The 13248-nt window shown below is 43.2% G+C and overlaps 1 protein-coding gene and 1 non-coding gene across 2 annotated transcripts in view; one reads left to right on the forward strand and one right to left on the reverse strand.

Annotated features, from left to right (window-relative positions):
* Positions 1-13248, forward strand: part of SNX30 (sorting nexin family member 30) — a 108797-nt gene that overhangs the window by 64414 nt on the left and 31135 nt on the right. Inside the window, exons 4-6 of the mRNA XM_032419138.1 lie at positions 4755-4913; positions 8320-8515; positions 10197-10396. Coding sequence (XP_032275029.1) covers positions 4755-4913; positions 8320-8515; positions 10197-10396 — 555 coding nt within the window. The remainder of the gene's footprint in view (positions 1-4754; positions 4914-8319; positions 8516-10196; positions 10397-13248) is intronic.
* LOC116641464 lies at positions 4386-4488 on the reverse strand. The gene has a single exon (XR_004301180.1). It is a non-coding gene; the product is annotated as a U6 spliceosomal RNA (small nuclear RNA).

Below are 13248 nucleotides of genomic sequence, written 5' to 3' on the forward strand. Positions count from 1 at the left end.
CACAGATTATAAGGTACTTTCTTATAAACTATTATGAAATATAATACATGTGAAAGTGCTTGACCAAAGTATCAAGTGCTATGAAAACGTAAATATTTTATAAGGTTAAACCTTGAAATATTTAATGGGTTATTGTAATGCTTTGCAAATAGGGTTTTTTAAAATATATTTTTTAAAGATTTTATTCATTTGAGAGTGAACAAGAGAGAGAGGGGAGTGGGTAGAGGGAGAGGGAGAAGCAGACTCCTCACTGAGCAGGGAGCCCGACATGGGGCTCCATACTGGGACTCCAGGATCATGACCTGAGCCGAAGGCAGACGCTTAACTGACTGAGCCACCCATGTGCCCCACAAATAGGATTTTTTCTAAGTTCCAACATATACATGCATGTGTTGTTTTTAAAAAATGTTTTCATTATGGAAAACGTCAGAAATACTAAAGTAGAGCAATTCAGTGCAATGAACCCCCTCATGTACTCACTGCCCAGTTTCAGCATTTATCCCCAGTGGCCCATCTTGTTTCATCTCTATCCTTATCCACTCCCTCACCCCCATACCAGGTAAGATTTTTTTTTTTTTTAGCAAGCGATTTGAACAACAGAAGTTTATCACCTTATATTCTGGAGGTCAAAAGTCCAGAATTGGTCTCAGTGGATTACTATCCAGGTGGCAGGGCTGCATTCCTCATAGAGGCTCCAGGGGGGAGTTGGTTCCTTGACTTTTCCAGCTTCTAGAGGCTCCCACATCCTTTGGCTCATGGCCCCTTCCGCCATCTTCAAAGCCCCTTCTGCCATCTTCAAAGCACAGTGTTTTCTCTCCTCTCTGACATTTGCTTCTGTCACCACAGCTTTTTTTTAAAAAAATTGAGGTAAAATTTGAGTAACATAAAATTCACCATTTTAAGAAGTGTACAACTCCATGGCTTTTGGTGCATTCATGATGTTTTACAGTCACCACCACTATGTAATTCCAGAATATTTTCATTCCCCCCCAGAAGAATCCTATACCCATGAAGCAGTCGCTTCTCATTCCCCTTTTTCCCAACCCAACTATTATAAATAATGCTACTTGCACATTGATTGTACGAGTTTTTGTTTGAACACTTGCTTTCAATTATTTGGGCTGCGTACCAAGGAATGGAATTCTGGATCCTATGCTAATCTTACACTTAATATTTTGAGGAGCCGCCAAGCTGTTTCCCACAGAGACTGTACCATTTTACATTCTCACCAACCATGTATGAGGGTTCCAATTTCTCCACGTACTTGCTTCCTTTTTTTTTTAAATCTTATAGGCATCCTAGTGGGTGTGAAATGGTATGTATCACAGAGGGTTTTTAAAAAACATTTTGGCCTCAAAGATGTATGGAAATTCCACCCTTTGGTCCACTCCCCTTCTGCCTTCTGTTCTCAGTGTTTACAAGGTCATAAAAATAGCTGGCATGTGTGTGACATCTACCATGTGCTTGGAGCTGTGCTGAGCTCAGTTGCAGTCCAAAGAGGCACTTGATTTCATCAGCAACCCAGATTCCTATGCATAAAGGAACCAGAAGGTAATTATAAAGGTGACGCCAAGACTAGGCTTTAAGTCCCCTTTAAGTAAGCTCGAAATAGGAAGAAACAAATTTCCGAAGCCATATACGTTTGGGAATAATAATGCTTAGAAGGAAATTTTGTTTGCAGAAGGATTCACTCTGGGGTTCCTTTAAATAGCAAGCTTCCCTGATTCATTAAACATGAAGTTCAATGTACTAAACCTGAAGAATGAATTAACTATTTCGGGAGACTATCTGTTACGTTAAATGAGGCACACCTAGCCACTTATTTTCTCATTAGGCTTTCCTCCCAAGTCCTATTCAGCATAAGCAAACCAGAGCATGCTCACCAGGACTCATGAAATAAGAGCAGGTAAATATCCACTGGATTTGGTCGTTAGAGAGCCATTGATCATCTTTAAAAGAGTGGTCTGCATTGGGTTAGGGATAAGGCGGAGAAATGCAGGATTGAAGGGAGAACCAAAGACAACTTCGTTTTGGGGTGGAGGAAGCTTGGGGCTGAGACATCGATGGAAGGAGTGGGAGTTAAGATAAATGATTCTTTCAGAAAGGTTGAGTGAGCCCCGCAGGAGGGTGGAGAAGAAGATGTAAAGTCAAGGGATAGTTGGGTTTATTATTTTGGGGTAGAAAGAGAACCAGCTATATTTTTGTAGACTCGGGAACAGAGCCAGGTGAGGAGGAAATGTGGAAGGTACAGGGAAAAGAAGGTATAATTAATTAATGACAACACATGCATGATAGTGAACTAATGGGTCAAAGACACAGAAGAGTTAGCTTTGTGGTGTGTTGGGGGTTGGGTATGTTGTCCACAGGGACCTGAGAAATGGAGGGGAGATGGGTTTCTGTGGAGGAAGCAGAATGGTTAGGGAATGTTTATGTGATGCCCTTACACCTGGTTCCTATGTCAGAGAGATGGTATTGTGCTTAGCATGAAAGGTTGGGGGTTTAGTGTAGGGTTTAAGGAGAATGGCTGCCTAAGGGAATGGGAGAAGAACTGATCAGAACAAAGAAGTTATCTTAAAGAACAACCATACCCTATTAAGACAGATTCCCTGGTGCTTTTGACTGGGCCGGAACATTGGGCTGGATGGCCCTATGCATCTCACCCAGTACCCCGTCTCCAATATTCTCCCCAGGCGTAAGCTCTACCGGCTGTCTAAGTTGGACGTGTTCTCTCCATGCGGCTCTGTAATTTTATTCCTCACTCTGCTACCCTCTCTCTCTTCATTTCCATGCCTTTCCGCCATGCCCTCTAGAACTCCCGATCTGGTAAAAAGAAACCAGTCAGCTCTTAGCCTCTTCTGCCTGCACACTGCCACCATTTCAAGATGTAACTGGACATGGCTGTCCCCGAAGATTAGTAGTTCCCGAAGCCGCTGCCCCTCCTACAGCAAAGACCCCCCCCCAAACTTTTGTTGTTGCTTCCTCTGCAGTAGGAATTGTGTGGAGCACGTTCAGCCTAGCAGCGAATTTTAATCCTCGTAACAACCCTGAGAGGCTGGCATTACTGTTATCTATTTTTTTACAAACGAAGAAGAAACTGAGGGACCAGGAGATTATCTGTTACATTAAATGAGGCACACCTAGCCACTTGACCGAAGTCAGACAGCTTGGCCGAGGGGGAAGATGAACCCTGGAGGCATGGAGCCACGGTCTCTATTCTGGAGATGGAAAACATCCTGCCTTTCCAAAGCTCTTCCAAGTGCTTCATCCCAGGGCTGTTGATGGTGCCAGACTACAAGTCTTTGAAAGGGTTCAAAGTTGGGATCACTTCTTGATTTCTCCACTCCAGATACCTTAGGATTCCACTTCTTCGGGTTGGTGAAGTCCTTGTGTCTGTTTTTGTGTGCTCGTGCATGCACTTGAAGGTTTATAATTTAAGGAAATAAACTGGGGCGCCTGGGCGGCTCAGTCGGTTAAGCGCCTGCCTTTGGCTCAGGTCATGATCCCAGAGTCCTGGGATCGAGCCCCACGTCGGGCTCCCTGCTCAGCGGGGAGCCTGTTTCACCCTCTGCCTCTGCCCCTGCTCCTATGCGCTCTCTCTTTCAAATAAATAAATAAAAATCTTCAAAAAAAATAAAAGAAATAGACCTCTTTATTGTCAGAATATGGGGCTGAAGGAGGGTCTGGACTTAAATCTTGTTCCATCCTCACCAGTACTTGTTCTGTTCTTTGTTTTGCTTTTGTTTCTTTCTTTCTTCCCTTATTCGGACCATCCTCATGGGTGTGGAAGTCGGATCTCACCGTGGTTTGCATTTGTATGTCTTTTCACGTGCTTGTTGGCCATTTGTAGATCTTTGAAAAAATATGTACCAATCGTTTGTCCAATTTTTAATGTAAATGTTTTTTTAATATTTCATAACCCAAACGTTTTCAAATTGCACACTAGCAGATGCTCTCTCTCTCTCTCTCTCATGGTAGTAATGGGGAGGGCCTTTTAATCAAGCACTTAATCAAAGCTACTATGGAAATAGGTCAAAGCTCAAAGATCCCTTAGTAACCAGGTAGTTGTAAATTGCCCGCAATACTGGCTCAAAGCAAATATTACAGAGACATTTGTTTGAGTAAGAGGAGCAAAGGAAATTACATTTTTAAGAACTTTTGAGTGTAAACCTACACAAAAGATTGGCTTGGAAGAGGTGTTTTTTAGATACATGGGTTTGCCCAATGTACTTATTTCTCCATTCACCAAGTTCTTCTACCCCTTGAACTGGGAGCAGAATGTGAATCTATTTAAATCAATTTTTGCGTGGTTGATCTTGTCTGCCTTCTTTCCGTGGACTGTCCCTCTGGCCCGACGCTCTCATCATACCACCTGTGCATTCAGCAATGTACAGATAGCTAGACTGTTGGATTTACCGTCATCCTTGTGCCAGGGTCATGCTAATCCTTGTATTGTTCCAATTTTAGTGTATGTGCTGCCAAAGAGAGCAATATTTGATTTACTGGATACATATGGACTGACTGTTTTCTGTGTTCCAAGGACTAGTCTCTAGCATTTTACTTCTTGGGTTATCAAACGGAGAAGGGTAGCTGTGATTTACTCCATCTGTATGTTTCAGAAAGGTTTATATTGATGACTACATAAAGATCCACCCGAACAAGGAGTATGTTCTTGGACAGAATCATTTGCTAGCCTGTGGTTTTTCTTTCCGCTATCTTATCAATTACTCTGAATATTTTTCTTCCTGTCTTCATAGCCGCTTCCTGAGAAGTTTGTGGTGAAAGGTGTTGTAGATCGTTTTTCAGAAGAGTTTGTGGAGACCAGAAGAAAAGCTTTGGATAAATTCCTAAAAAGAATTACAGATCATCCTGTGCTCTCTTTCAATGAACACTTTAATGTTTTCCTTACTGCTAAGGTAAGAACAGAGTTTTTCATGTTCTTCCCCCAAATTAGTATCCTTCAGGCTCTTTCTCAGAAGCTGCTTTGATCTCTCACAAACCACCTTTGTGAATGGCCCACAATAGTGGATGTCATCAAATTGCTCTATTTTTTTTTTTGGTGTCCAGTTACCTCAGCAGCGTTTCCATGTTAGAGTTTGGAAGAAACACCCCTTTGCAGCAGCAGAGGGAGTTAGAGTATTTTCACTCGCCGAAAGGAGGGATGAGCATTTCCTTAAACACTTCTTGGCATATTACTGGGTCAGACCGCTCTTACCAAGAGTGGGCTGAAAGAACAGAGTGTAAGAACATCTAGTGAGGGTTTGGTAAGGATGCTCTTCACAGGAACCCGTCACAGGAACCAACCTCATTTTACAGATGAGGAAACTGGAGTTCAAGGAGTCAGTACGTGTTCAAGTAGCATCACTAGGATTTGAGATTGGGTCTTTATGGCTCTGGAGGCCACACTTCCCCTCTGTATCTGACTGCCCGACCAAGACGAGTTGAGTGTTACTTGCCCACAGCCACGTTCCTATTGGGTGGGCATTTTTCCAAGCATTTGCCAGAGAAACGTTTGGGTCCCACACAGTTGCCAGGTTCTGTGTCTCCACCCAGGTTGGTCACGCCCTGGCTTCTGTGTGCACTTCCCTTTTGGCAGAACTGGTGGGAATTCTGAGGCACTCTGCCCTAAATGTCTGCAGAAATGGGATCTCAGGCCCAGATTCTCATGCCAGCTCCTTGTAGCCACATCTCTTTACCTCCGTGGGTCACATTCCCATCCTCGGGCCATAGGTGCTTTGTCCCATGTTGGCAAGGGTGTTGAAGCTCAGGGATTTCCCGATTTTCTTTTTCAAAATGGCAAAATTGAGAAATATTTGCAGATAACATCAGCTGACGTTAAAGATTTTAGAGAGGGTGCCGTTCTCCAGACGATGGAAACCACCTGGCCAAGTCCTTTAGTATTTTCTTTTTTTTAAAACCACCACTGGCATTTTTTTAGCCCCATTGATGACCTTCCCATTTATCTCTTTTTTTCCTAAAGGCCTATTTCCCCCACATCAAACTTGTGTTCTGTTTCAAAATAAATATTTCCTGGTAACAGATCCTCAGATACGGTTGTTACACAGAGTAAAATCCATCCGATTCTCCAACATTGCAACTCACTGCCTCATGCACGGTTCAGGTTGTTGACCTGGCAGGCCCCAGTCTTGGTCCTCCTTACTGAGCAGAGAGACACAGGGGAGAACACGTGGACCCTTGGTCATTAGGAATCTATGTGGAGATTAAAGAGGAAAGATGTGGGGTGGGGGGCATTTATCTGTGGGCCAGATGAATGATTAAACAAACAAAAAGTCCTTAGTGTCTTAACCACAATCCAACTTCCCATGAGTGAGTGCGGGGGTGTCAACTCTTAACACAGAACAAATCCTAGCCTAGTTCAGTTTTACTTGCTGAACTGAATGTACTAAATAACCCCATCTTGTTCTTTTTTTTTTTTCCTTTAGATTGTGGCAAAATGCACAATTTACCATCCTAACCGTTTTAAGACGTACATTTCAGTAGCATTAAGTCCATTCACAGCTAATCCTCAGAACTTCCTCGTCTCGTGAAACTGACACGCGGTGCTGTACTATGTGCTGTGTGACCCCACAGGAGCTCCCCATCTCCCCCTCCCCAGGTGCCCCATCTTCTGGCACGCCTTGAATAATTTGGTCTTGTTCTTGGGTGAGGCCTTGACGCGGTCTGCCACAGTGAAGGCAGAAGCATTCCTCTTCCTCGTGATAACCTGATCTTAACCACAAGCCAGGAGTGTCTTTGAGAAGAAGCCAGTAATGCTGGGAGAGGTGGGGGGATGCTCAGTATCGCCCGTGTTCAGATCAGTGTTTTTATCTTTGGCAGAATGGGTGCAGCAGTCAGAGAGACACTACCCAATAACCTCATGCAGCATGTTGACTTGGCTAACTGGGGGTTTTCTTCTAAGCCTCTACTTGGAATAGAGCTTCTGCAGGCCAGCGAGCCCATTGGGGTCTAGCCCTGCTCCCGAGAGTACTGAATCTGCAAGCAGTGCAAAGAATGGCAAGGCTTCCGTTACTGTCTTGTGAAAGCCAGGTGTCTACGGGGACGTTTTCTTGTCTAGGATACCTGAGGCTAGAAGAGGAGATGGAATCTTTGGAACATTCTCCCAGGTAGCCTGACTTTGGAAGGAAGAAGAGAAATGGAGGAGGGGAGCTGGAGGAAATTGCCGCTGTTTTGAAGATGGGTGAGCCCTGGGTGTCTATTACGCACCGAAGGGTGAGAAGTTGAAGGTACAGACAGGAGAGGGAATGGTTGATGGGCGGGGGCCTTGCTGGTCAGCGAGGTGTAGCTAGGAAAGAGTGGAATCAAGAGCCCAAGTGAAGGCCTTGGCTGCCTAAAGAAGAAGGAAGTGAAATCAGGAGCAGTTTCCCCTGCAGACACTTGTGGAGACAGGAGCCTGTGACTGGGGCGGTGAAATGGGAGGGGGCCGCCCTGTTCTCTGCTCCATCCCCAAACCAGACAAGGTGACCAGAAAGCAGTGGCCTTGTGCTGTGTTCCCTTGTATCTCTGTGGACATGCCCTCCTCGGACCAGGAATTCCTACTGTTTGTGTTGAGGGTGGATATAAGGAGCAGACACCCGATCTTCTGTAAAACCATTTTTGAAGGCACCATTAAAGGAGGTGACGTCGAACAACCTGAAGGTGCTGTCGATTCCTCCTAGAGTTGGATGACAGGAGGAAGTTCATTTGACCTGGCAGACTGATATGCATTTTAAATTTAGATACAGTGGCTCATGTAGCTCAGCATATTTCCCGTGTATGCCCTGACCAAGACGTTCAGGATAAAGTGTTTTGTTGTTTACAGCATCTTTCCTTGGCTTGGGTATTCTTGCGCTGCTTTTTCTATCACTGTTTCCTACTTCCTGTCCTCTTCTCCCTCCTTTCTTTATATCACTTTGCTTGGGATATAAATAAATGAATAGAATGAATTTCAGCTCTCCTAAAGATAACTTAGGATATTTTATATGAGAGAAAGGGACTTTTTTTTTTTTTCCCTTGGTCAGAGACTTTAAAACAATCATGTTAGAAACAGTGTTGAGTTTAAAGGAGAGCATACTCAGGTGAGTGAGCCCGATCAGAAAGGTAGGAGTCCTGCTCTGGTGGAAGAGCTCAGGTGTGTGCGTTTGGTTGTCTCTGATGGCGAGGAGAGAGGACTGTTGTGTACGTGGTCAGTCCTCTAACTCAGCTCCCTGTTTTCGGAGTCTTCCACTTCCAAGAAGAAACCACCTAAAGGGGTTGGGTTTACCGAGGCCTGGCTGTGGGAGTGATGGAGCCCCTTGAGTTTGTTTGTTTATGTGTCATCCTTAGGACCTGAATGTCTACAAGAAGCAAGGGATGGCGCTGCTGACCAGAGTGGGCGAGTCTGTCAAGCACGTCACTGGAGGCTACAAGCTGAGGAGTCGACCTCTTGAGTTTGCGGCTATCGGCGACTACTTAGATACATTTGCGCTCAAACTGGGAACCATTGACCGAATAGCCCAGAGGATCATTAAGGAAGAAATAGGTGAGCAGATATTGTGCAGATATTGATCATGCCCACGGAGCATGTGCGCAGAAATGACATTCACGTGTGCTCAGCAGAATCAAACTGGAGAAATGAGGTCACGCTTACAAAACTAAAAAATAAATACAAGGAGAGGAGGGGGTTGTCATGAGCAGAGTATAATTTTGTGCCCCCTCCTTTGCCCTGCTTCTCAGCCTTGGGTTTGCTTTCCCCATAGCATACAGCCACTTCTCAGCCCCGAGGAGTTTCTTTCCACTTCTCTCTCTCTTAACTTTAGCTTTAAAAGTGAAGACATTGACTCAACTTCCTTTCATTCATGGGAATGATAATTTAAAAAACAAACTTTGGTACCTTTCTGGCAGAGAGATGGTTCAAAAGGACAGCATAGAGACCTGTGTTTGCCAAAGTTGTCCTAATGAGCCTTCAACTTGAAATTGACTCACCTGCCCCACCCCTGCTTCATTTCAGACCCACTCTTCCTGACCTGGGGAGTTATGAGACCTTTCTGGAACCTTCCGGGTTGTTGCCACCACTCCCTCCCCACCCCTCTTGTGGCCACCTGTTTTTCTGTATGCCAGAATATTCGGGCTTTTTGTCTTCTTACACATGTGTAGGCCAGAGAAACTGGAACATTAATGATCATGCTGGCACAAGACATGAAACACACCAAAAAGGATTCTCCATTAGTTGCCATCCATTGGTTACTAAAAAATGGCAAAAACCTTTTTTTGTAATGGCAGGAATCCTGGTGACGGGACACCTGGGTGGCTCAGTCAGTTAAGCATCTATCTTTGGCTCAGGTCATGATCTCAGGGTCCTGGGATCGGGTCCCGCATCGGGCTCCTTGCTCCACGGGGAGCCTGCTTCTCCCTCTGCCTCTGCCTGCAGCTCCCCCTGCTTGTGCATGCGCTCTCTCTCTCTCTCTCTGTCAAATAAATAAATAAAATCTTAAAAAAAAAAAAAAAAAAGAATCCTGGTGACGAATGATGGGCTAGATTTTTTTTTTTGAGAGGAAATAAATCAATATTTGCCCTTTTTCCCTGTACTTTCATTCTCCTCTACCCACTGATGGTATTATGTGGGGCCTGCAGGTGCTGGAGGTATCTTTCAGTACCATCCACATCTAAGGAGCATGTGGAATAAATTCCGATGGGACCACAGTTTTGGGGTGACCTCTGAATGAGAGTGATTCTGCATATGTAAGACCACATCCGTATCAAAATATTTCCTAAAATCCTATTATTTTTCCATTGCCACTGATTTTTCTTTCCCTTAAAAAGATTCCCCCTAAACCTGTGTGAAACTCTGCCCCCACTGCTGTTAAAATACTGCTTCACTGTATGAGTAGGTGCGTGGTTATTTTTGAAGATATGTGGTGGATGTAGCTCCTACCACTTCCCCCAGAAGGCATTGTGGTCCCCATTATCCAGAAGCATGGCATTCCTACTATGGGGTGAAGTCAGGTGATGTTATGATGTTAGCTATAATATAGGTTTATAGAGATTTTAAAGAACTGTAAACAATGTTGTGTTTAAAAGACAGCATGCTTTGGTGAGTGAATGCCCAAGGAAATAACATCTTACTATAGTGAGCTCTTGGCTACAGTTGTTACTGAGTCAGTAATACCAGTGATTGTCTTAATTACCCACCAAGTCTTACTTAGTTTCTCTTCTCCCTTTAGAGTACCTTGTAGAGCTGCGAGAATATGGGCCTGTGTACTCCACGTGGAGTGCATTAGAGGGGGGGCTGGCTGAGCCCCTGGAGGGTGTGTCAGCTTGCATTGGCAGCTGCTCGACGGCCTTGGAAGAGCTGACAGATGACATGACAGAAGACTTCCTACCTGTGCTCAGGGAATATATTTTATACTCTGATTCTATGAAGGTAAGCTGGCTCACTCCTTGTGCACTTAAGTAGGTTCCTTGTTTTAGTCATTTTCAAAAAGTAATTTATTGTTGCCTATTTGCACATGGTATAGGCTTCCTTCTTCCTGGGTGGGCAGGATCACACATGTGGTCTGATCTCATAGGCATATAAATAGAACACATAGTGAACCACGTATGTGAATTAAATGAAGAAAAATAGTGTGGGAGAAACTCTTAACGTTCTCTAAGAGTTCATGGAGGTATAACATCTACTAAACAAGACCAGGATGCTGTGAAAAGAGAACATTTGGATGATTAGAGCTCTTGGAAGTTAAAATCTGATTTGCTGAGATGAAATTGAAGAGTAAAGTTGAAAGGTGAGGTTGAGGAAATCTTGGAAAGTACAATAAGGAAACCAAGTAGTTGGAAAGTAGAACAAAAATGCAAAAATACTGAAAATGTGGAAGAATGATAAGAGACATAGAGGATTACTTGCAAAGGTTCAGCATCTGTCTGATAAGAGTCCCTGAGAGAACAGCAAAGACTGATGGAAGGAACTTATGAAAGAAATAATACAAGAAAAATCTTCCAGAGCTAAAGGATGTGAGTTTTCAGATTAAAAGGACATGCTGATTGACCAGCAAAAGGAATGAAGAGAGAGCCAACCCACAGCATATCACTGTAAAATTTTAGAATGAATGTTACAAGATTTTTAAAAGCTTTTAAAGAAAGAGGGAGAGGGAGGAGACGTACAAATGGAATAAGAATCAGAATGGCTTTGATCTAGCAGCAATGGATGAGAAAAGACAGGAGCTGTGAGGACAAATGATTTCCAACCTCACATTCTAAATGCAGAATAAGGATGGGGTCAGATGCTTTAATGCCCACACTAGAAACTACCCCAGCCTGCACTTAGACCCTTTTGAGAGGACAGCTACAGAGACTCCTACAATGTGACACCCATTAGAGAAAAGTGTCAGGCTTCCTGACCAACAGAAAAGGTTATGTCGCTCTGTGTTGAACATCCCAAGTAGCCCCTCTTCCTATTTCCCAAAGGAGACCTCTGATTTATTGATCTGTTTTTGGGGCAGATCTAGGGCACCCCTTTAAGAAGGATTGGCAGGTGAGAAATCTACCACTGAACCACCAATGCCCCTTTAAGAAGGATTGGGGTAAGGATTGACAAGAATCTCTTGGGAGAGACTCATCAGACAACTTTGGGTTGTAAAAATGGAAAACCAGAAAAATCATGGCAATATGAAAATATTCTACACCTTAAGAAGGGGAGTAAAAAGTAATGAATCAGCTAGTTATAAAAACTTAAAAAAAAAAAAAACCCTTATGGAAAATTTCAAACATACAATAGAGGCAAAGAGAATAATATGAAAAACCCCCATATACCCATTACCCGTGTTCCATCTTGTTTCACCGGGTATGAACCTTTTAAGGCTCTTGATACATGTTAAATTGTGGACAATGGAAAATGTTCCTGCTAGAATGAATCACTGTCTCATGTGTACTCTGTAAAGCTGATAATAAAACACTTTCAAAGACAGGATTGGGTCTGGATCTCACAATGGGCTGGGAAATGGTATGAATTTCCTTATCTGTAAGGTGAAGTGGTGGTAGTCATGGTGATGATAAGGCTAAAACTCGACATGTGACATCATTAGCCTGAGGCAGTTTTATTGGTAATTATTGGAACTGAGACTGAAAACCACAGCCCCTGATTTCCATAAACTTCCTACTCATTTTCCTCTATTACATTGGGTTTATTTGTTTTGTTTTTTAATGAAACCTATACATGGCATATTTAATTCTGTGGCTGAAACAAGTGCAGAAAGGCATTCTGGGGCTGGGGGGGTGGGTGGAATGGGTGAGGGGAGTCAAAAGGTATGAACTTCCAGTTATAAGTAATAAGTAAGTCCTGGGCTGTCACGCACAGCATGGTGATTATAGTTAATAACGTATTATATGTTTGAAAGTTGCTAGGAGAGTAGTTCTTAAAGTTCTTATCAAAGAAAAATGTATAACCGTGTGTGGTGATGGATGTTAACTAGTCTGTGGTGATCATTTCACAATATATACAAATCATTATTTTGTATACCTGAAACTAATATAATGTTATGTGTCAGTTACATCTCAAAAAAAAGGCATCCTTACTTGCTTAAAACAAGCCAGAATATTTTGCTTTACTTATAAAGTTAATAGTATCTATTTTTGTGAACAAAAATAAAATTTTACAGTCCCTGGGGTGTCTTTGAATTTGTCTCTTAATAGAGACACAGCCTTCATCAGAAATTCTCCCTTAACCTTGCCAGACTGAAAATCTGATACATACACGTCCTGGGATATTACAATACAAATTACTTTGTTCTTGCACGTGGCAGGTATGTTAGTACTTAATATATATTTGTACTTGAAGCAGGATTTGAAATTGTCATTTAGCTAAGGTTTATCTGGCATCTTTATTAAGATATTATTCTACAGTGAGGCATAAGCTTATGTGAGTAATTGAAGTTCTACACCAAAGAAACACTTGTTTGTTTGCTCTCTTTCTTCACCCCCTGTGTGAGGCATATGTATTGAGTTTCTTGTTCACTAAGCCTGAATAAACATTAATCAGGTTAATCAGGCTGGGAGAATGGGAGTGTATACAGTATTTTCTGGGAAAGGCATAGAAAGGAGGAAGTGTTGACTCTGCCCCATTGGTGAGCTGGGCTAAGCCTGGTTAGAAAGAAACAAGGTCTACCCACTCCCATTCTTCCCAAAGGGAAAATGTCTCTGCAGAGAGGTCTGGGTAGGACAGGAGTGACTTGATGACAGAGCCAGGATGGCGTGGGTCCATGATCTCCAGTATTTTCTCCATGC

The sequence above is a fragment of the Phoca vitulina genome, unplaced genomic scaffold, assembly GCF_004348235.1.
Source record: "Phoca vitulina isolate PV1807 unplaced genomic scaffold, GSC_HSeal_1.0 scaffold21, whole genome shotgun sequence".
NCBI classification, from domain to species: Eukaryota; Metazoa; Chordata; class Mammalia; order Carnivora; family Phocidae; genus Phoca; species Phoca vitulina.